Below are 25,348 nucleotides of genomic sequence, written 5' to 3'. Positions count from 1 at the left end.
GCACTTTGTTTTTGCCAAAGGGGATGACTATACACGTTTTGGCGTTTAGCTTGAGGCCATGGCTCTAGTACCAGTTGTCTGTTTCTGTGAGGCCCTTTTGGAGGATGCTTGTGTCAGCTGGAGAGTCGATTATGGCGCCCAGTTTGCAGTCATCTGTGTTGGCCTGTACCTCTGAGAAATATATACCGAACAAGAGAGGTCCCAGGACTGAGCCTTGTGGGATGCCACTTGTAACTGGTTTGGAGTCTGACATGGCTCCAGCAATTCTAACCATGTGGGTTATGTCCTTGAGCCAGTTTGCAACCCATCTAGTGACATAGGGGTTTATATTTAAGCTGGTGAGCTTATCTAGAATGCCCGAGTGGGGTATTGCATCGATGGCTTTTGCGAGGTCCAGGTAGGCTGTGTGGACCACCTTCCACTCGTCAATGGCATTGGTGACTGTTTCAAAGAAATCGACCAGGTTTAAGAGGCAGGATCTGCCCTTAACAAAGCCGAACTGGGTAGGATCCAGTGTCTGTAGGTCCCCAATATCTTTATTTATGAGGTCCATGATGATCCTTTCCATAGCTTTGCAGACCAAGCTAGTCAGGCTTATGGGGCTATAGTTTCCAGGATCCATTGAGGCACCACCTTTGTGGAGAGGGACCACTGTTGCTGTACACCACTCTTTCGGTACATATCCTGTAGTAAGGCTGAGATTGAACAGTAGTTTTATGTTTGGGTTTAGCTCTTCTTGGAGTTCATGTAGGATGCAGCCCGGGACACCGTCTGGTCCCATTGATGCTGTGTTTTTTGCTTTGGAGAGGGCAACTCTTACCTGAGCATCTGAGATGTCAGGGGGGCAGCACTCTGCTGGGATAGATATTTGCCCTTTTGGTGGGGAGGGGAGAAGTTTGTGCTGAACCTGTCAGCTAGGATGTTGGCAATGTCTGTGGGTTTGGTGTATTTTTTGTCATTTTGGACTAATTCTGAGCATATCTGGGAATTCCCACCCAGGTTCCTAACATAACTAAAGAAAGCCTTGTGATTATCCTTAGTGTCCTGTGCAATTTTTCACTCGAAGCTGGCCTTAAGACGATTTTATGAGTGCCCGTAGTTTTTTGCTAATACTGATCAGAGATGCCTTCCCTTTTTGGGATTTTGCTCGATCATGTAGTAGCTTCCTCCTTCTATTGTATAGTTTGTTTATGGCTGGGGTCCACCAGACAGGACATCTGCCTTTGGAGGATTGGGTCTTGGTTTTATTTGGGATTACATGATCCATGCATTCCTGAATGTGTTCATAGAATGCGTTTATAAAGGATTCTGCGGTCTGGGCCGTATTTTCCACAGGCCCGGGTGCTTTGAAGGATTCCACCTCGGTTTTGAGGAGTGTGAAATTTGCTTTAGAGAAGTTTTTCACTGTGGTTTTCAGGGCAGGGGGTGGAGTCGGGATGTGAATATCCAGTGAGATTAGTTTATGGTCTGATCTTACCAGTGAGGGATACACTTCTGGTCTGGAGCATAGAGTCCGCATGTTGGTGATGATCAGGTCCAGTATGTTTTCCCCTCTTGTGGGAGTGGTAACAAGTTGTTCCATAGCATTTGAGTTTATAAATTCTATGAGCCTTTGGGCTAGGGTGTTGGAGCTAGAGTAATGCTCCCAGTCTATGTTTGGGTAGTTGAAGTCACCCAGTATAATGGTGTTTGGAGAGACCTTTATATTTTCCAGTGTTCTCAGGAAGGCCGAGTGGGGTTCCTGGGTTTGGGAGGGTGGTCTGTCGCAGGCTATAAACTGGAAGGCAGTTTTACCCACTGTTAGTTGCACATGGATAGTCTCTGATGCTTCCTGCTGTGCCAACAACCTGGAGGTGTGGGTATCTTTGACGAATATTGATACTCCTCTTTCTTTTGTGGTTCGGTCCAAGTTTTGGGGCCGAAAAGCATGGTATGAGATATAACCTGGTAGTGCTGGGGTGCTCTCTGGAGCCTTGAACCAGGTTTCTGTTACTGCACAGATATTGATGTTCTCCATGCTAAGAAGAGTTTTGAGTGCGTGCATCTTGAGGTTTAGACTTCTGGTGTTGAGTAACATTACTCTTAGTTTCTTATCCCTTGTGATACCTATGGAGGTGGGTTTATCTTTTGAGCCTTGCCTAAAAAAGGCACTATGGGGGTAGCAAGAGCCTTTGCCAATATCTGAAAGGCCAGGGGTGACAGGTGCAAGCCGTCCCTAGCGAAGCATCCTGGCTTGTCAAGCATGTCATCCCAGGCTGACAGGCATTGGATCCCCTTTGAATGACAGCAATACTTAAGCCAATTGTTGAAATTGATCATCTTGTCTTCATATTGTGGCATCATTCTTGGTGAGGGTAAGATGCTACTCAAGGTCAGGGTCATACCGGCCTGGGCTACATGCTCAGAGAGCTCCTCTACGTCTCTCTTCATGTAGTCCAGGGAGGTACGTCTCAGGTCATTCACACCAGCATGGACAATGACACCCGGCAGACAGCTCACCGTGACCTTCTCCTTGTTCAGCCTGGTGAGCGGGACGTCAGTGTGCCTGACGATAGAGTCACCTATTACAAGTGTATCAGGAGCGTTGTTTAGCCTTAAGGGCTGTGACTGTTCGGCACACTGGCTTTGTGAGCTATGTGTTGCACGTGTTTTGTTTTGGGGTAGCGGTTGCTTGGGTGTATGCTTTGGAGGTCTCTGCTGCTTAGGCAGATTTTTATTTAGAGCCTCCGAGTATGTTTTTCTGTGTTTGTGTTTGGTTTGATGTCATGGTAGGTCTATGTGAGACTGGAATTGTAGTGAGTGTGGTTTCCTTCTCCTCCTGACTGGTTTTGCCAGTACTGAGTTGAGAGAGCTTAGTCTTCAGTATGGCTATATGGTTGCATCTCTCACATGTGTTGGAATTTGTTGGGAGGAGGAGAGGGTTGTCTGTGTACATGAGGCAGTTGTAACATTGCCTCAAGATTCCCAGATTCACCAGCTGGACCGGAAAGGAGATTGACAACTGACCTTTGGACATGCTAGAATAGTATTGGGAATTCCTTTATAATTGAAAAAAAGGGCCAATGGAGAATGAGATACTCAAGGGGAGTTTGTGAGGGTGTAGTGCTTTGAATATTTTAGTGCTGACTTATATAATTGCTTTAGTGAGCAAGTGCCAGGTAACTTAAATGCAATGTGTTACAGGTAACTTAAATGCAAAAACGACAAACAGTAACTTTCTTTCAAGTGAAACATGGTAATATTACTACAGTTCTATGTAGTCACCCTGTGCATCAGCACCATGTTATCCTGTTCCTGCATCAATGTGACAGATTGCAGGAGGTGGCACAGTTTCATCATATGCACAGGGTGTGTACTTGGTATGCCTGAGTCTGCCACTGATGCATCCAGTCGACATGTATGTGTGTGTGTGGTAGTGAGGGACAACAGTACAATATGGGGCAATGTTGATGCGGTGTGTGTGTATATGTGTAAGCCCTAGGTGTTAGCATTATGCATGTGTTTATGCATGCACAGTTCCACCTCATGGCTGCCAAATACGGGTGTTTGTGGACAGCCACAGACTGTACCTGCGAGGTCATACAGATCACTGTCTCTGGCCACGGACACGGTACCTGTGCCTGGCAGGGGTGCTACGGACAGTATCAGGTACTAAGCCAGACTGGGTACTGTCATCAGAAGCAGTTGGTTGATGACTGGACACACGTCCCTGCTGGGACTGTCCAGAGCCACGTGCACGTGGTCTCCTAGGGTGGTCTGATGACAGCACAGACCCAGCATTGCTGGGGCTGGTACTGGCACTATGGGAGCGGCTGCAGGTTTGTTGTCGTCCGCGACGACTGCCAGCTGCTGATGTTGCTGGCATACGTCCACGTCGACGCCTCCACCGTCCTGCATTGCCCTGGCTCATGGACATGTAGTTATGGAACAGATCTAATGTGTCTCCCCAACGTCTGTCATTGACCTCGCCGACAGTATGGATGGCAGCCGCAACGTCACGCATAGTGTCATTCATAGCAGTGCGATGTGCTCTAAGCTCCCTCAGACCCTGTCTGGTGTACCATTCCATACGTGCCTGTGCCTGCATTACAGTCCGGAACATAGCTGAGGTTGAAAGACCTCTGTGGGCACGTCTGACAGGGGCAGTACGACCATGGATGCTCCCATGAGAACCCCTGGACATTTGCCTGTGTGGTACCATGTCAGGACTCTGGCCATGGCTGCTGTGAGGGGATGCATGTGCCACTGATACCACATTACCCTGGTCAATGCCCACTGTATGCTGCCCCTCAGCTAAGGACATTGGTGACAATGGATGTATCGGCAGGATGACTGTGCGCATTGATGGAGTTGACTACTGTGTACTGTCGATTGGCTGACCAACAACAGACCCTGACACATCTCCCTGTGCCATTACACATGTATCATCATTATCACTATCCCCAGCAGTGGCTTCAGGTTCCCTGCTGCACACCACCAGAGCAACACCAGAACGTGTGAGAGGAAGACAGGAAACACAGTTTACAATGTGTACACAATATTACCACACATGCACACATGCGCACCTGCACACCTGCACACATGGGCACATGGACACCTGCACACATGGGCACATGGACACCTGCACACATGGGCACATGCACACATGCACACATGGGCACATGTACACATGCACACTTGCACACATGGGCATATGCACACTCCTCAGTACATGAGATACAAACACACACACACAAACACACGTGCAATCCAACACATAACAATACCGTTTGAGGGTATTATTACTATTATTATCATTAGTATTAAAAGTATTCATATTACACACTCACCAGCATGGATTGGCTGCCTTGCTGTTACTCCAGAGGGACCTGCCCAAATAAGACAGTTATTGTCAGTGGGCACAACTGTGCCATTGATACTGTATGATACAGTACAGTAGTACAACAGTTGGCTTTCACAGGTGTACTGCTGATATTGAGAATATCAATCTTGCACAATAATGTCCAAGATAACAGCTACAAACACAGTACACTTCTCACACATGCATAAACTACCAGTGCAGATAACAGTCAACTACAGATATGGCATGTTACCTGCACACTCCATGTCCACATGCTGGGTGGCTCCAGCCTCCATCATTACACATGTCTGTGGATGTTGTTGTTGGGCTGGAGCCACAACACTTAGGAGGAGCTCCTCCAGTCTGGTGAGGGGGGGGTGTATAGGTGCCCCACCACCTGTGGCAAGCTGTTGCCTGTGGATATCAGATGCACGCTGATGGACATTTCTAATTAAATCACTGCAGTGATGGCGTACCTGCTTATATGTCCGGTTATGCATGCCTATGTCATTTACCCGACGGACAAGGTCTTGCCACAGTGCAGCCCTGTCCTGCTGGTTCTGGCTGGTCCGGGAAAAGAGTGTTAAAAAATCCCGCACCAGGCTCTGGTATATCTCCTCATCCTCTGCAGCTGAATAACAGGGGTTGCGCTGATGCACCATTGCCCTGGAATGAAAAGAAAAATATGTGAGCAAGTAACATGGCACACATAATACTCTACTGTACTGATATCACTGAACTGCCATATATAGCATCTTTTTGTCTATCAGGGGATACACATGTAAATTACCACATGTCAGTGCTCAGCCAACAACTGTGTGACAGTGCCTGCCACACTCCATACAACAAACTAGTATACACCAGCAATCAGCACACTGTTTGAGGTCCAATGCACAACCTCACACTGGGGGTATGTATTAAGGTAATGGATGGGGAATATTGTCATCCCATGCAATGCACAGTTACAATTTCAATGGTAATGCACCCTAGTCTTTGCGGCCATACCCCTACCTACACCGCAGTCATATACAGGGAACCACAGCACAACATAAGGCAATGTAGTAGGTTTGTATCCCAATAACTGACACATCTTTCTCTGGCCTCACACCAAGGAGACACACTACCATGACAGACACAAAGTCATGCTGAGCAATCACACCATTACAGACCTTGCACACAGTCAGTGGCACACTCATTCCACCTCACATAGTTGGTATTGCATTGAGTACATGTGTGTGTGCATTGTGTCATAGGCAGGTAGTATGCTATTGGCCCTGGGCCTATGGCAGCATACTGTTAGCAACCTTCAACTACATATGTATGTCCAGCCTTCACTAACAGTTGCAGTATGTCCCTTGCCCTATGCACATCTTCATATAAATATAGATACAGACTGCTAACATATGTGGAGGGTTCACAGTATGTAGATTATTAGATTATGTAGTTTACATTACCTTTGTTTCTGACTGCTGTTTTGAATGGCTTGCTGCTGGCTTGCTTGCTACTGGCTGCCTTGTTGCTGGCTGGCTTGCTGATGGCTGGCTTGCTGCTGGCTGGCTTTCTGCTGCTGTCTTGATGTTTTTTTCTTTTTATTGTTATTTTTTTTTGGTCTCTCTCTCTCTCTCTGTCTCTGTCTCTGTCTCTGTCTCTCTCTCTCTCCCTCCAGTTGCTGCAATGATATTATTGCATTTGTGGACTGGGAGTACAGGCTGCTTTTGTAGGTATCTGCACATGTGCATGTGATGGCCTCTGCACCAATTGTTAGCCAGCATTTACTAATTGCATGCAGCCTGCTGTGTCGTAATTGCAGTTCTCACTGTGATGTCAGGACAGTGCTATAAAATGTTAGGTTAGGTAGGCGTAGCCCTTTCAGTTTTTCAAGGTGGGGACCATGCTTGTTTGCTGTGGACAGTGTTCTGAGAGTGTAAAGGTTGGTATGTCTCTCCTATCTAAGGCTGTGTTGTAGGCACTGAAATGCATGTTGTACTGAAACCTGACTGTTGCTTCTTCCAGTTCATTCTTCTCAGTGTGTATGTTAACTGACACCTAATAATACTAATACTGTTTACATGGGAGTATGTGCTTTCCTGTGGGACTTGTGGATTAACTGGTATACAACAGTAGCTCTTGCAATTTGCTGATATGGCTTCACTATTTAGCCTTTACATTCACTCCCTGAAGGCCTGCTAAGTGTCTTTACTGGAATGTGTTGCTATGGCTTTCCTATTTTCCATTTACATTCACTCCTTGTAATGCATGATATATTTCTTTCAGCAGCAATTCCTTATATGTTTGGTGGTACTGCATGCAGTCTGGTAAGGCCAAGGTGTGGGGTTTGACACCTACAAGGGTATCTTATTTTGCTGCTGAGCAGTAGTGGGGCCTTGTACTTTGTACTAACAGTTATGAATATCCGGCACATGCAGTGCTTGTAAACTGCTATATTGTCCTTATTTTATTAGATGGCTACATCCTTTGATATTTCAGGGTTGTATTTGTACATGAGGGTGTGCTTGTGGAAGCAATTCTACAGCTATTCACAGAGTGTGTGACAGCAGACAGAATGATGTGCCTGTGAGTTTCTGACACTTGCAGGCCTCAGATACTCTAAGGTGTATATTTTAGCAGCCTCAGGGAATGGTACATATCAGTGGGATACACCTGTGATGTATTTCAGATATTCTGCAGTTGTGACTGTGGGGTATTTTGAGCATATGCATTACTACACCATTTCTGACATGCAAGTAGTGTGTACTTTAACTAATTGAGAGTTACCATTACGTGGGATTCCACACCTTTCTGCCTACTGTTAGTACATTTCACAGGGAGTCAGTGGGGCACAGTTAACATTTGTTTGCAAATCAGGAACATCCCTGTAAATCAGTCACAGTTGCGAGGTCTGGCCTCTTACTTATTCAAATATGGCGGTGTTTATCCTGCTCTGATAGTGTGTGTGGTTTGCAAGGTGCTACTGTCACATTATTACCTACTAGCATGGCTGTTTCTCTTATCACACTAATATAATGCAATTCCACAAGAATTGCCAGTAAAGATACGAGAAAAGCTTTGTGTAACAGCCTTCCTATATTCCCTTTACATTCAGTCCTACTATTTCATGATATATTGCTTTCAGCACAAAGTTCTTGTATATCAGTCATGGCTTAGTGGTAGGTCATGCAGACTAGTGTTTCCAAGGTGCTGGGTTCGAGACTGACAGAGGAATTTTATTTTGCTGCTGAGCAGACTACAGGCCTTGTTATTCAGAGTGACTAAGGCACTTTTAAGCAGTTGTAAGCGGGTTAGCGCTGGTTTGCACGGTGCTCATGCATGCGCACTGTCGCTAAGCTTCGCGCACACCTGCTGACTACTGCTTAAAAGTGCTTGCTCTCGCGCACACCCGAGCAAATTTCTTTTAAAGAAAAGAAAATGGGGAGATAGGAAAGTGGTGAAAAAGGGGGCACAAAGAGGGTAGGACAGTAGGAAAACAAGCTTGGGATTTGCAGGAAGGATGTAGGAAAGGCCCATAGCTGACCATTTCTTTATCAGCAACAGCTGTGCATATGTGTGTAATTTGGTGTGAAATTTGAAACCTTCCACCCCTGAGAGAGGGGTGAGGACAACAAAATATGTCGTACAGCCAATTGTAATTACCAGTTGACATGTCCAGCAGACATGTCTGCAAAATGGGCAGCTATGTATGGGGCGTAATTTTTTTGTGGGAACAGAGTGCACTTTTTTAATTTTTTTTTTCAGGTGAGAGTGGAATGTGAGGTACAGGAAGTAGGTATATTTGGGGAGGTAGGTAGGGGAGGTTAACAGACAAGACAAACAAGACGAATACAGGGGCAGAGTATGACACGTGGGGGTGAAACAATTGACGGGGACAGATGTTTGGATATCGCGAGCCCATGAGCCCACAGATGGCAACAGTGGAACTGAGATCCCCACCCATGGGCAGTTGCGACTGCGCCTTCACTGCCCAGAAAGGGGCTGTGCTGGGGGCTGTGTAGGACGGGCAGGCACACCCGTGAGGTGCGCCACCCATGCCTCAAGCTGGCGTAGGGGTTCAAGCACAGAATGACTGATCTCGCTACGCACCACAGACCGAACACTTTGGAGGGTGAGTGGACATTCTCCTCCGGCCACGCTTGCAGAGGGGGGACGAGCCCCATCCCCTGCAGCGCTTCCACCCGAAGGTGGCACAGGGCCACTGGAGGAGGTTCCGGCCTGGGCACTAGTGCCAGGTGCACTCGCCAGCTGAGGTGGGAGAGTTGGGTCCGCTGGAACCCGCCCTCCCTGTTGTCCTATGTTTAGCAATATTTTATGACATTTTGGGTTAGTAACAAACAATACCATTCAAAATTAGTTGTAACAGCATGCATCAGTATTCCCATTAACCAAACACCCATGAATTCCAAATATTGAACAGCAAGCATAACACATGCATATATTGAACAACAGTACACAATCCAACAGCATGCAGGGTTGATTGATGGCAACAGGCCATCAGGTTTGGATATGTGAACAGGGCACATGCATCAACGTACATGCAAATATGTATGAACCAACCGGACAAATGTCCATAGGAATTAATTGTGAATACACATACCCAGTTTGGTGTGGAATGGCATTATTTGTGTAAATAGGGTAGGGTGAAGAAATATTTCATTAACTACTTTAACTACCTATACATATGCTGTACATTTCTAGTAGCTGCATATACACATATATATATATATATATATATATATGTGTAACCTTAGGAATGTTGGTGATGGGAATGTTACTGCTACATTAATATACATTGCATTTTTATTCATACACGTTCATATCTGGCTGTGTTCAGGTACAGCATCCTGCTACATTTGATTTATATGGCTCTAGACAACTGTGGATGTTCAGTATTTCATACAACCATACTATCTCCATATTGCAAGGGTACAGCAACATATCCAAATTGTGGGACAGACACATTCCAGCTTCAGCACTTTATTACAAACATTTCACTCTTTGGTTATGGCTGTCTCATTCATTTCATTATGTACTGACTGCAGTATAACTTTATTCAAGACTTATTACAGCTTTCTTGGTTGATTCATACCTCTTTCTCACACTCTCACTTGTTTTATTTTTACAATTCAAGATGGTACTTAATTCTAGACGTTATTAACATTTCTTACTTGGTTACAACAGTCCTTTCCAGTAGACTCACTTGTTTCATATGGCATGTTTTAAAAGGGGATGTATTTGACACATGTCTATCGTCTTTAGCTTGTTTACCAGTAATTTTCAGGCTGCAGCAAGTTATCTGATATTACAATACAGGTGGAAAATCTCTATTTCAGACTTGTTTAATTTTTATTTCTGGATTACAGGCTGCATCACTTATCTAATCATACAGTACTAGCAGAATCTTTCCTCTAGTGTTATTTGAACTTTATTAATATGTAACAACACTGAACTCTTTTACAAGCTGTCTCACTTATACACTATAACAATTACAGCAAAATAATTACTAACCTGCCTGGTGGTGCAACCGCACCAGCCTATCATCATAGGCTCGCCGATTCACGGAACGCACACCTGCAGCTGTAATATAAATGAAGTAATATTGGAACATACATCTCCATAATATCAGCTAGGATAATTTCTTACATACTTAATTACATGGATACTTGCTCAGTAGTGGGGAGTTGGTCTTTTGCCGGGCCTCCTGGATCCAACGGTTCAGTTGGTCCTGCTTTCGTCTCTTCAGGTCCGCATGGTGGTGACTGCTGTTCACCAGTCCTTGGTATGCCTCCTCAACACCCCACCTTTGTGCTCGGAAGCGACTGCCCTCTCCTACACCTGCCATTCTGACTGCAAATAGGTTCCACAATCAGTTATGCTGTGTATTCCCACCTATGGGGCTTATATATGCAGTTTTTCCCGCACTTATCTGTGATTGGCCATTTTGGAAATGTATCAGCTTAAAAAACTGCTTTGTCATGCTTCTATTTCCATTAATTCCTATATATATGCTAATACTGCATTTATCAGTACAACTGTCATGGCTTAGTGGTTCAGTACTTTGACTATGATGCACAGTATCCTGGGTTCGAGCCTGGACATTGCTTTTTTTATTTTACTACTGTCTAGACAGGCTAGGAGGTGTGTGTCTGTGTAAAGGCGGCTTTGATACAGCTTGCTCAACATTGCCCGCCGGTAAGCCAGTTGGCACTGCACAGCTCCGCGCAAACGGCTTATGCTGGTTAACGCGTTATTTGGCTATGAGCACGCATTTTACGCTGTGTGAAGCGTTGCTCAGCTACGGGCACACAGTTTCAGCGTGTTAAAGCGCTGCTCAACTCCAGGCACTAATATTACACCTGTTAAACCACTGCTCACCTGCGGGCAGTCATACTCAGCGTGTTAGAGCGCTGCTCAGCTATGGACACTTATAAATTTTTTTTTTTTATTCTGTCAGATTTCTTCAAAAATACATGGCCCATTTCATTACATTTTACTTAAATTATAGTTTTATACATATATATATATATATATATATATATATATATATATATATATACACACATATATGTCAGGGGATTGTTTCGTGCTTATTTCACTAAAAATAGAAAATTACGTTGTTGGGGCTCGAACCGTGACTACCTCCTCTTTGGCCAACGTCTCTACTGCTGCACTATTGCTACTTGGCTTAATTTGCATATTTAGATCTTATATGCTTTTTCAATGACTGCTAACTGTGGCTGAGTGAAGGGCACACCCGCGCAAACGAGCGCAATTACGGGCAAACATTTTTGAAATTATAAAAAAAATTAAACTGTTGATTTTTACGGTTTACATCACAGTTGGGTTTATAGTCTGTGGGGGCATGTGTGGTGTTGTGTTTTTTGACATTTCCGCGGACTCGCTCGTGGGAGTTTACTTTCAGGACTGTGACTCATCTGGGGGCGTGTCCCTTTGCAGAACCCGCCATGCGGACACGCCCCCTACTTTCCTACATGGACCGTGTTAGCCTAGGGTGTGATTCAGCATGCCCTCATGAATATGCATGACATGCTGACGTCACACCCTTTAACGTGTAAGACATATTAACTCTTACACAGAGGTTTCGTGAATCCTGGCCAAAGCATTACTTTTGAAGCAACTGTATTGTGTGTGTGTGTGTGTGTGTGTGTGTGTGTGTGTGTGTGTTGGGCATTCAAAATTGCCAATTAGCTGAAACACCTGATGTTCATAAGGATCATTTGCGTCTATCCCATGTTCCTTTTGTTTTTACTGATTGGTTTTTCAGTGACCTTCTCACTCATTGATTTTGTAATCTGTAATAAAGGAATAGTTTGTCTCAGAGACACTATGGTAGCCAAACATCTTTCAGGCAAAACTAAATTACTAAACAATGGTGTAGTGAAATTTTTTTTTGCTGGTTATCTTTCATGTATTTTAGTTACCACAGAGTTATTTTACTTATTTATTGCAGTTTGCTGACCAGGGAAGTCCGCTGGGCCTAAAAGAGCCAGTTTTCAGTGGAGGCATGGGAAGAAAAGCTCCAGTAACAATGACAAACATACAAAACAAAGAAGTCATGAGTTTCATGCAGAATTATACAGTAATAAAAAAGTCAATTACAGAATATAAATCTAGCAACCGTACAGCCTGAGAATCATTTACAGTGAAAAAAATCTAACTTATGTATTTCCTTTTGTTGGCCAGGATAGCCTGACTGTGGGTAAAGCTCCTTTTCAGAGGAGGCTGGGGAGAAATGTTCCAGACAGAAATTTAACAATAAAACAACAAAGCAATAAACATAAATAAATAGTGTACATGCCGTACAGGATTACAGTTGCAGCATAGAGATGTAAGCAAAACTTATATTATGTACATAAATAGATAAATAAAAAGTAGAGTATATTTATGTTAAGAATTACAGTAATGTAAAAAGACTATTTATTTATTTATTTATTTATTTATTGCATTTGTTAACCGGGAAAGTTCACTGGGCCTAGAAAGAGCCCATTTTCAGGGGAGGCCTGGGGAGAAAAGCTCCACAAGGTTACATAGAAGTATACACAAAATTTACATCAGTTCATACTGTTTTATGTTGATGATGGAAGGTTTATGTTCACTTGTACAACAGTTATTGGTGAGATATTTGTTTTGTCTTTCGACTTTTCCCGGAAAGGGGTCGCCACAGCGGAACTCCGGTCTGCTAATGATTGGCAGTAGATTTTTATGAAACGCCGAGGTGCCAGCTCGACGCCCAACCTTCAACAAAGGCACACCCATTTACGCACGCATGTCTTTTGAACGCTACCCAACCGCGAGGAGGACATGCAGACTCCACACAGAAGGCACTCCCAAGCCCAGCTGAGAATCGAACGGGAGAACCTCTTGCTGTACTACCGCGGCAAGTTATTGGTGAAATGTATGATGTAGAAATGTTATAATTTAAAGTTAAATGTAATTAAGCTTTCCATGCACCATATAATATTTGTACCAGTAAAAAAAGACTAAAATGTTGTAGCTAGTTGTTGGCCACTCATTCTCTGCTGAATGAAGATCAGCTAATTAACTAATCAGTGGTCACTGAGGCACATTGTAATTGTGTGTACTTTGGATTACTATCCAAGCCAAAGCGTCACAAACACATGAATCGATCACAGTGTGTCATGTGAAGAACTGAATAACTAATCCTTAAGATGTTCGCTAGTTTAAAGAAATAAGTGATTCCTTTATGCTTGCCAAAGCAATGCCTTTTTATCACTAGTAAAAAAAAAAAAAAGCTTGAAAACTAATGAAAGCAAGATGTAGTTTGTTGAGGTAACCAGGGAATGGATGACAGGAATCAACAGATACTGATTAAGGATTGTCTTTCTGGTTATAAAGATTGTATCCCAGTTGGTGAAATTAGGTTCAATGTTTTAGCCATAGCTCTAGTTCATGTGAATCCTACTGGGATTGGCATAATGGTTAAGGTGTTTACCTCACAGACAAAAGGTACAGGGTTTGATTCTTACCTTTGAGGGAAAATGGGTTGTTTTAAAATGGTCCATAAGGACAGCTAGCCTAGTACTTCTCCGTGAACCTATAATGAGGAAGCAGCCAGCAGGATTACAGGTCTGATAGTGACATCAGAGTCGGAAAAATAGTCAGGGATGCTAACTAACCTGCAAGTCATTGACTTGTTAGATTTGTGAATAGACTATTGATACTTATTAATTATACAACGACCCCCCATTAATTTTCAAAAACGTGCACACTGATTGGCAGCGTGCAGTTGTAAATCTGAGATGTTCTTCGTCTTCCATTGCTGCAGTCCTGACTATTGGGTATAGTCCGCGTCCAGTCGGCCCGAATACCAGAGTATAAGGCTGACGTCGGTCATGGCGCCTTAGACTGACGTCAGTACGTCAGGGTACTAATGCGCATGACCGACGTCATATCCTCAGTCTTTTTTGCCGCATGGTCCGATGCAGAAGCAATTTTGCGAGTGCAGGTTGGCGTTCTGAGATATTTCCGAAACCGGAGTTTCAGACCGAAACAGAGTTGGCTAAGTACCCCGTTGGGGAACATTTTGGTTTTTTCTTGCCTCAGTATTTAACCGGATGTCAGAAAAGTGAATAACTGTATTTCTTGTGGGAAACAGATACCGCATAGGGATTATCATACATTGTGTATACCTTGTTTAGGGCCTGAGCACGACGTTGTTGGTTGCCGCTCTTGTGCTAGATTTAACAAACGCACTATTAAGAGGAGGCTAGATTGTGCTAGGTTAGTGTTTGGGAAGCGTTGCAATTATAATATGCCGTCGGATACTCCGACGCCTGCTTCATCCAAGAAGCGCAAGGATAAAACAGTGAAGCCTAGGGTTGATGAATCGGCAGTCCCGGACGTCGGTTCTTTGGAAGGTTCAGTGGAGCCAGAGGTTTTGCCAGGAGTTTCCATGGAGTCTCAGGCAGATACTTTGTTGTTACAGGATGTGCCCTCTCAGGAGGTAGGCCAGGCTGAGGGGCCTCTCAGGTAACTGTTCTTCCCTCTCTTCCCAAGGTAGTTAGGGCCTCTCCTTCTGTTGCCAAAGCTTCTTTTAGAGGTAAGCCAAGTTGCTTCTGTGGGGGCTTCTCCTAGCATCTCGGGCTCTGTGCCTAAGAAACATATGCTTAAAATGGCAGAAGATTTGATTACTATGATTAGAGGTTCTATGCCCCCGCCTGATAAGAGGCCTAGAGTGGAACAGGAGTTTGATAGTTTTGAACAGTGTTCACAGGCTTCAGAGTCTTCTGTGGAAGACTTACAGGAGTATCCTACTTATTCTGATTCTGATGTGGATGATTCCACTCCTACAGCTTCTCCTCCTGAGGATTTTTCATTCTCAGAGACTCTACACTCCATGAGGGAGCACTTTAAATGGGAAGGCCAGGATTACTCTGATTCCAGGAAAAGGCTTAGGGAATTCTTGTTTTTACCCCAGCATAGGCCCTTAGCTATTCCTCCTGTGTTGAATGTGGTGGAGGATGTTTTTGCAGAGGCTTCCCTGAACCCTGACTCCTTGCCTCCTGCTCCTGTTAAGCCTGATAGGTATTATAGGGTGCCCGAAGCTCATAAGTATTTGTTTAAGAGTCCTAGGGCGGACCCAGAAACTGTTTCTCAGGGGCCTAAAGGTGTTAAAGCTTCTGTGGTTAAAAATCCTGTACCCTCTGATAAAGAGGCAAGGGCTTTGGATAGGTGGGGTAAGAAAGTGTATACTTCTTCCACTCTAGCCATGAGGCCGTTGAATTGTCAGTTTCACATGCTAAAATATCAAAATTATCTCCTTTCACAATTGAAATCTAAGGTGGATGCTTTGGCGGAAGGTATTGAGTGTAAAGAATTGCTGGATTTGGTTCATGTGTCTGAACAAGTGGGTAAGCATTCTTTGCAGTGTGGTTTTGATGCTGTTCAGGCCTCCTCGAGGGTGGCTGCTACTAGTTCTGTTCTTCGCAGACATGCCTGGTTGAAGGATCAGAATTTAGCTGAGCATGTTAAGACAAGGATTTTGGATGCTCCTTTACAGTCTGATGTGTTGTTTGGACCGCCTGTGGAAGCAGTTTTAAAGAAAATGGAGGACAAAGCTAAGTCTATGCAGACTGTTAAAGATTTTTGCAGGTGCAGCCTCAAGTTTAGTAGAAATTGGCCTGCTAAGGGTGGACATATCCTGCTTATGATTCCCAGTCTAGGGGTAGGTCTAGACGTGGTAGGGGCAGGGCTCAAGGTTCTTTTAGGCCTAGATCAGGGAGTTCACCTGCTCAGACTTCTGGTGAGGGCAGGGGTCAGTCCTTCGTAAGCAGACCCAATGACCTGCCTTTTCAGCTGCCAGTGGATTCTCGTCTGGCAGCTCCTTTGGGAGGAAGACTGTCTCTTTTCAAAGAAAATTGGGATTTAATCACTCAAGACAGATGGGTGCTGGATATCATTCATCACGGTTACAGATTTTATTTCCACACAATGCCCCTTTCAAAGGCATGCCAGACGTTCCTCCTCCACAAAGAAAAGAGGCTCACAAGCAAGTTTCTCAGTTACTCCAGATAGGGGCCATTCAGCCAGTCCCTGTATCAGAAAGGGGCTTAGGATTTTATTCTCGCCTGTTCCTAGTACCAAAGAAGGGGAACACGTGGAGACCAATTTTGGATTTATCTATCCTCAACACTTATCTGGACATTCCCAAGTTCAAGATGTTGACGTTACAACAACTTTTACCTCTGCTAGGCAAAGATCACTGGATGGTAACTTTAGATCTCAAGGAAGCTTACCTTCATGTGCCTATAAGGCTAGGTTGCAGAAAGTATCTGCGGTTTCGAACTGGAGATTTTCATTATCAGTTCTCTGCATTGCCCTTTGGCTTATCTACTGCGCCCAGAGTATTCACAAAGATTCTGGCTCCAGTAATAGCTTACTTCAGGCTTCAAGGAATTCAAATCTATCCTTACTTGGACGACTGCCTGATTCTGGCTCAAGAAAAGGAAGACCTTCTACAGCATCTGGATTATGTCATAGCAGTGCTAAGATGCCTAGGGTATTCTGTGAACGAAATAAAGTCCAGTCTAGTACCCTCTCAAGACATGTGCTTTCTGGGTGTGAGACTGAATACAGCAGCCCAGATGGCCTTTTTAACCCCGGACAAACAAAAGAGTCTGTCACTTTACTTCCATCAACTATCTCATCAGTCCGTGCTGACTGCAAGGACAGTCCTTCAAGCATTAGGGTTCATGGCATCTTGTATTCTGGTGCTTCCCAATGCCACACTGCATATGAGGAAGCTGCAATGGTATCTCAAAAATGTATGGACACAGCACTGCCAGGATTTGGACACTGTCATTCAAATAATACCTTGCCTTCAAAAGGAATTCTTGTGGTGGGCTCAGGAATGTCACCTAAACAAGGGACTCTCTGTGACCCGGCCAGAGGCGAGTCAGATTTTAACGACAGATGCCTCGGACATTGCTTGGGCAGCTCATCTAAATGGAAAGTGGATACAAGACAAGTGGCCTGCCAGACTACAGCATCTACATATCAACATGAAGGAGATGTTAGCAGTCCAGTTTGCATTGATGGCTTTCAAGGAGTTACTTCTTCCAGGGCAGGTGTTGATTCTAACAGACAACACAACTGTCATGTGGTACATCAACAAGCAAGGGGGAACACATTCTTATCTTCTATGCAGGCAAGCAATGATTTTATGGGAGACTGCGTTAAGCCTGCAACTAACTCTTCAGGCAAGGTTTCTGCCAGGAGCACAGAACTCCCTAGCAGATGTGTTAAGCAGACAAATCATGGATCCCCACAGTGGAAACTGGATCTTCATGTATTTCAGAAATTGACAGTGTCATGGGGAACTCCAGACATAGATCTGTTCGCTTCTCCACTAAACCACCAGCTGCCAAAGTATTGCACAAAGGGGTTTCATCACACAGCTTGGAAAGTGGATGCTCTGTCTTTCAGTTGGAAAAACCTTCATGTCTATGCCTTTCCACCTCTGCCTCTTCTTCCAAAGTTATTATTAAAGGTCAGACAAGACAGGCCAAGGATGATTTTGATAGCTCCAGATTGGCCTCGGCAACACTGGTATCCACTACTACGGAGTCTGGTAAAGAAGCCTCCATGGCCTTTACCTCTGATTCCTCATCTGTTATCTCAGAAGGATGGTCATCTGCTCAATGTCAAGCTTCACTCTCTTCATCTAACAGCCTGGCATATTCTCTCTTGAAGCACAGCAGGTCTCAACTTCCTCAACAAGTTTTAAATGTGATTATGGAAGCTAGAAGACCGAGTACAAGGAAGGTGTCAGAAAAATGGAAGAGATTTTTATTTTGGTGTACAGCAAAGAATTTGGAGATTTCTGAGCCTAATTTGAGTGTGGCTCTACAATATCTTACTGAGTTATTGGACAAAGGTTTGTCCTTCTCTTCCATTAAGATTCATGCTGCAGCCATTTCAGCTCACTATGATTGTGACCCACCTTTGTTTTCGCATCCTTTGTTCAAGCAGTTTCTTAGAGGGGCAAAGAATATAAGACCCAGAGCTCCTACTCCTGCTTGGGATCTCAATTTTGTGTTGGAAAAACTTACTCTACAACCTTTTGAGCCTGCGGCTACTGCTGAATTGAAATACTTGTCATGGAAGACTGCTTTTCTGTTGGCTATTACTTCTGCAAGAAGGGTGTCTGAGTTGCAGGCCCTTATGGCAGTAGAGCCCTTTTTGATTTTCCATAAGGATAGGGTATCATTACGTACTAATCCTTCCTTTATGCCTAAGGTGGTGTCTAGTGTGGCTTTAAACCAAACTATTCATTTGCCTACTTTTTATGCAGACCCCCAAAATAAAGGGGAAAAGATTTTGCACACTTTAGATGTACACAGGCAATTGAGATATTATTTAAGCAGGACTAAGGATTTTAGGCAGTCTCAGCAGTTGTTTGTTTCTTTTGCTTTGAGTTCACAGGGCAAGCCTGTGTCAAAACAAACTATTTCCAGGTGGATTGGCTTTTGCATTGCATTTTGTTATTCCCATCATGGCAAGGAGATTCCAGCTGGGATTAGGCCTCATTCCACTAGGGCTACTGCCACTTCAACAGCATTTCTAAGGGGTGGCAACTAAGGATATTTTGGAAGCAGCTACTTGGAGTTCAGTGCATACTTTCTCTAAGCATTATCATCTTCCTATCTACTCTAAGTCTAGGGCTGGGTTTGCCACAGCTGTTTTGCAAGGCATGTTATCAGCTCCTACTTCCTTATAATTTGCCAGCCTCCCTTACCTCTGCTTTGGGATTCTACCCAATAGTCAGGACTGCAGCAATGGAAGGCGAAGAACATAGTACAGTTTTGTACCTACCATAAATGTAGATGTTCGAGGATTCCATTGCCTCCCTCCTTCCCCTCTGTGTTTAGGGGTGGTTGTGTAGGTGAGTTTACATGCTTATATTTTTGTATATATTATTGTATATATTGTACATGTTTTTTGGTGCAGGTTTTTTGGGACTTGTCTTTTTGGGTCTTCTGACATCTGGGGCAAGAAAAGACTGAGGATATGACGTCGGTCATGCGCATTAGTACCCTGACGTACTGACGTCAGTCTAAGGCGCCATGACCTCTCTGGTATTCGGGCCGACTGGACGCGGACTATACCCAATAGTCAGGACTGCAGCAATGGAATCCTCGAACATCTACATTTATGGTAGGTACAAAACTGTACTTTATAGTAATGGAAAAAGGTCCGGTCACCCGGACTTTTTCCATTACTATATAACTCTTTTCTTACAGCAACGGAGAATGCAAGATCTCCGTTGCTTCACACTGTCTCACTGTGTTAAATGAGTTTAACGTAGCGAGACAGCTTTAAAAAAAAAGCAAAGGAGATTCTCCATTGCTTTTTTTTAGAGCTGTCTCACTATGTTAAACTCCTTTAACATAGCGAGACAGTTTGTAAAATGCAACGGAGATCTTGCTTTCTCCGTTGCTTTTTTCAAAACTGTCTCGCTATGTTAAATGGGTTTAACATAACGAGACAGCTTTTAAAAAAGCAACAGAGATTCTCCGTTGCTTTTTTTAAAGCTGTCTCGCTATGTTAAACCCATTTATCATAGTGAAACAGTTTGTGAAAAGCAATGAAGATCTTGCTTTCTCTGTTGCTTTTCCCCACAGCTCTGATGTACTGCATGGGCATATGCATGCGCAGTACATTAGAACTGCCGCAAAATACCAGACAGCTGCGGAAGGGCAGCAAGGAGGCATTATACAATGCCATTATTTAAGAAAAGTATTTATTTTTTTTTCTTAAATAATGTCATTGTATAATAGCAATAACCCACTTCTGGGTGTGGGTAATGCTGGATTTACCCACGGTTGGCTTTGTTTGGCCACTCGGGCTTCGCCCTCTTGACCAAACCAGATCAACCGTGGGTAAATCCAGCATTACCCACACCCAGACGTGGGTTATTGCTATATTAATGCAGAGAGAGTAATTTTTGCAGTTTGAAGCTGTCAGTTTGTGGGTAGAATGCTGCCTTTGGGAGTGGATTTAGGAAATATTGATGGTACAAAAAAAAGTGGTTGTTGCATGTAAATGCAGGGAGCTAGTAAAGCCATGTCTGAAATACCATGTCCAGTTTTATAAGGTGGATAAAGGGATGAAGGAAATTAGTAATCTAGAGAGCACACATTGGAGACTTGCCAAAAGGATATAGGGAATGAAAAGCTGGGTGTGAGCAAGACATGGCACTTTGCTTGTATACAATGCAAGACAGAATTGTGCAGATGATACAAACATCTCCCCTTGTCAGGGACTGAGAAGGAGAAGAGGCACTGACATAGCGGAGATAGGAATAGTTATCAATGGGAAGGGGGCAGTTTAAGGCAGTCTAGAGTATATTGTTGTATACGGTAGAAGGTGATCTTGTTGAGGAATGTATGGCAGTAAAGAGTGGTGAGGTTTACCTCCGTAGACGAGTACTAGGATACCTGGGACAGACTAGAAATGCATTAAAGAAGGCCTGTATCTTCATTTTATAATTCACATTCTACATGGCAGCTTTTTAAGTACAGTTTCAGTGAGGGATATACACAAGCTCATTGAAATAACCTTCAGACTGAAACACAGATAAAGATCTGCGGAACTAGAACATTGAAGAAATACAAAAACAGTTTGGAGACAGGCACCTGCAGTAATATCTTATTTAGATGGTGTAGTGTTTGGGAACCAGAGTTAAGGAGGCGTGTAAACTGGGTAGGAAAATTTACAGTGTTTTAGTAATAAGATGCTTTTAAGATAGAAACTTATTCAGAAGTTCTGAGCTGCAGAAACAACAGAAGGATGTGCAGTTTATTTTAGTTCTGCAGTTACAGAGGTAAAACAGCTGAGTTCAGAGTTACAAAAGAACAGTTTGTTTTAATCTTCAGAGTTACAGAAATTTGTATATTCCAGTTTACTGTCTTCAGAATTACAGAAGCTTCAGTTTAAACTGTCATTCAAGACAGATTCAATGATATATGACTATAGCTACCACCTACCACCATTGTATGCTGCTAACATTCTTGTATTTTGCTGTTCACCACACGTTACATAATAAGCCACCTTTATCTGACACCCATTAAATTGACTTTTATTCTGAAAGGTGCAAGAAGAGATTAGACACTTGTTCCTTACAGCTCTGGGCATTGCATCTACAGACTTCTGGTTCATTTCAACAATGAGGGACGGCAGTTACACTGACCTGCTTAATGACTCATAGGTCTTCTTTTGTCAGAATCATCACATGGCTATTTCAAAATTTAGGATTTGTGATTGAAGAGAGACAGAATGAATGTTCGTACTTGGAATAAAGGGTATAGTTTAATCACAATTCAGTGAGGTACATCTGACCGAAATGATGGCAGCAGACTAAGGCTGCATAAATGGGAGAAACTGCTGGAGTCTGAGGAAAAGACCACAGTCTGCTAAGAATGTGCACAGTGAAGGAATAAAGGCAGCAACAGTGATATGAACGTGTTGAATATTTAGGAGTTTGGTGAGGTTTAGATGTCAGACTTTAGGTAAGAAAAGAGATAAAAAGGCACAGGTGACAGGAAGAAGGAAGGTTTAAGGCAAATTTTACAGGAAGCACGTTTTCAGAGAGTCTTTTACCTAAGCATAATGGAGTGGTGGAATGTAGCTCTGTAGACAGATTCAGCGAGTCTTGGATAGAGGGAACTGAACAAAGGTAAGGGTGGGTAACCACTTCAGTAGGACTAGCTTCAACTTTCAGGTAGATTTAGTAGATCTGCTGTTCCTCATCCGCTTCTTTGCATGTGCACAGATTGTAGCAGGGTGGGAGTATAATTACGTTTGGCATCCCATGTACTTTTGCAGCATTTCCCTCACACCAAGAATGCCTCATTGCCTTGATGTAATTTAAACCAATACATTTCTGCGGATGGCTGATTCTAACATTTAATAAAAGGTGTGACTGATTTAGATTCTTAGAGAAGTTTGCCTGGAGCTTAAAAAAATTCAATATTCTGAACTGTAATGAACAACACCTGAGATGACAAAAAAATAGAACCATGGTACATCTGTGACCCAGACAAAGAGTAAGGTGGTCTTAAGCATATGTTACACCCAACTGCTGATCTGTGAATTGGAAAAAGACGTAGACTTCCGCCTGTGTGTGGACCACTGACGTACAGTTACCAAACAGTTTAACACGTCTCAGGAGATCACTAAATACTGTAGACATAATAGAATAGGAATTTAATTTCCTTTGTTTCTAACAGCACTAACGTCATTAAGCAGACAAATAGTCTCAGCACTATATATTTCTGATACTTCTTCTTCCTCTTTCGACTTTTCCCAGTTAGGGGTCACCACAGCGGATCTTCTGTCCACTCATGATTGGCAGTGGAGTTTTACGGTGTCGAGTTGCCAGCCCAGCGCCCAACCTTCCACAAAAGGCACACACATGCACGCACTCACACCTAGGGCCAATTTAGAGTGTCCAATCCACCTACAGCATGTCTTTGAGATGTGGGAGTAAACCGGAGCACCCGGAGGAAACCCGCGTGACCACAGGGAGGACATGTAGCATACCTCTCAACTGTTCCTGATTTTGACTCAAATTTTAGCTCTGTCCCTCTTAATCCCTTCTAAAACTAGTGACTTTTGGAGGAAAGGTAACGAATTACACTTAATGAATAATGACAATAATTAAAAGTTATAGACTTCTTTTACTTCAGAAAGTGTGTATTAATTCATATGCCCTGATTCTGTCAATGTTTCAAGTTAATAGCACTAATATTTTAAGTGTGTCCCTGATTTTTTCATGACTTGTCCCTGATTCTGTTGAAATTTGTCCCCGACTGGTTGAGAGGTCTGACATGTACACTCTGCACAGAAGGCACCCCAGACGAGAATCGAACCAGAGAACCTCTTGCTGTGAGGTGGCAGTGCTAACCGCTGCACCACCTTGGCCGCCCTACTATATATTTCTGATACTAGACTAGGAAAAAAAAACTCGTAGATGTCACAATCAGTAATGTAATAAGTCAAGTTTTAAGAATGCTTTTCAATAAAGCTTTCATAAATAACACATTTATTATGTCTATATTTGTTTAGCAGAGTAGTGCGCTGATGAAAACTAATTGCTAGAACAGTAGCACAGCAGTTATCATTGTCGTCTCATGGTAAAAGGTTCTCCAGTTCAATTCTAATGTGGGATGCCTTCTGTGTAGAGTCTACATGCCCTCCCTGTGGTCATGTGGGTTTCCCCCCACATTCCAAACACATGCAGTATAGGTGGATTGGATGCACTAAATTGGTCATGGGGGGTGTGTGTTTGTGTGTGTATGTATGTATGTTTGAGTGTGCTATCGAAGAGCAACCATGGCAGGGCTAGCCACTTGGGATATCAACATTGCCTCTAGATGATTGTCACTGTTGATGTGACACTCCAACCCTATGAGAAAAAGCTGCAGCTGGATGGATAGATGGGTTCAGGCAGGTATACCCTGAATGAAAAAAAAAAACACACACATAAATAAATAATGTTTTCACAGATTACAAGGTCGTACAATGAAACGATGTGCTGAAACAAGATATGCCATTTTGAGCAGTCAGAGGCCTTACTGTGATATTTTTAAATGGCTGTGGGCAAAAGTTCCCCAGTCCATTTGAGTTATAAGTCTAGGCATTCCTGTCAGAAAAGTGTATCTCAAGAGCATCTCATAAGGTTGTGTTTTGCTCCGAAGTTCAGCCTACAGCAGGTATTCAAGGATAATTCTTAAGGAGAGGAGTCCTTGATCATTCCCCCATCATTTTTTAACATCTTACTGATTTACATAGGTGTAAGTATTGCGGATCTCAAAACAGTAAGAATTAGGTTTACACCTAGAATTTAAAACAAGTTGTATATGTTAAAAAGCCCATTTTCCATATAAAGTATAAAGTCTGTATTAGCAGCCTGCCAGTAAACTCAGGCGGTCTTCCTTGAAAGTACACTTGGGTGATTGTGTCCAGTAAATTATAATAAAAATTAAATTATAATAAAAATTAAGTGCCTTGCATACTAGGGTGAATATGTGTTTTTTTTCCTTGCACTTAGCACTTCTACACAACACGGTCCATTTACAGTGCATACTGTGGCAATCTCTTGTCTGAAAATTATAATGCAGTTTTAGTCCTCATTTGCTGAAGGATTAGATGTGGATATATGCATGGTGTTGAAGATGCAAGGGTACATGGTATCGTAGGCAGCTGAAAATCAAGACAGGACATTAACTGCACGTTATACTTTGTGTCTGGGCCATTAACCATTACCCTCTATGAAGACTGCTAAAATGATAGTTGAACTGGAATTATGAGAGCTGTGTTGGCCTTTCTATAAAAAAATGCTTTGGGGTCTATAAACAATCTCATTATGGTAAGCTAATTTAACTATCTTTCTTTGCAGAATGGCATGCAACAGTATTGGAGATGTTGGAGCCATCTCTCTAGCTGAGGTTTTGAAGCGAAACACAACTCTGAAGGATATCAGGTGATGTTTATTTATTTTTCTTCTTTGCTTCATTGCAGTATTTGTTGGCTGGATTTCCTCTTTCTGTTTAGCCACTTTGTCATCTTGATGCTTGGCTTTTCTACCATTGCCCACTACTTCTCCACAAAGAACAAAAGAATGAATGAAATCCAATTTTATGACTGTCTGTGGTGAATGTATGCTATTATATAGGACAAAAAAAAAATCTACCTCCAACTGGGGGGGCGGGGGTGCTTTTCTATATGTTTTTCTTGTAAACATTTTTTCTGGCTGAGTCCCCATGCAGTCAGCCCTTGCCCAGGCCTTAACTGATACCAGCGTGTTTGTCAATAACAATTTCATAACTTCTTATTTTGGCTTTTCCTGGTTAGGGGTCGCCACAGTGGATCATCTGTCTGCTCATGATTGGTACACACACACACACACACACACACACCCTAGGGACAATTTAGAGTGTCCAATCCACCAAG

General features: G+C 43.2%; 1 protein-coding gene across 2 annotated transcripts in view; it reads left to right on the top strand.

The window, feature by feature from the left end:
* The window catches only part of LOC122787571 (nucleotide-binding oligomerization domain-containing protein 2-like), a 326,951-nt gene that overhangs the window by 217,603 nt on the left and 84,000 nt on the right, over window positions 1-25,348 (top strand). For both annotated transcript variants that reach the window (XM_044054354.1, XM_044054353.1), the window contains exon 4: window positions 24,795-24,878. In XM_044054354.1, coding sequence (XP_043910289.1) covers window positions 24,795-24,878 — 84 coding nt within the window. The remainder of the gene's footprint in view (window positions 1-24,794; window positions 24,879-25,348) is intronic.

This window comes from Protopterus annectens, chromosome 13.part0 (genome assembly GCF_019279795.1).
Source record: "Protopterus annectens isolate FY-2018-M chromosome 13.part0, PAN1.0, whole genome shotgun sequence".
Taxonomy (NCBI): Eukaryota; Metazoa; Chordata; order Ceratodontiformes; family Protopteridae; genus Protopterus; species Protopterus annectens.
The sequence above is the reverse complement of the archived record's forward strand: the minus strand, read 5'-3'. Positions and strand labels throughout refer to the sequence as shown.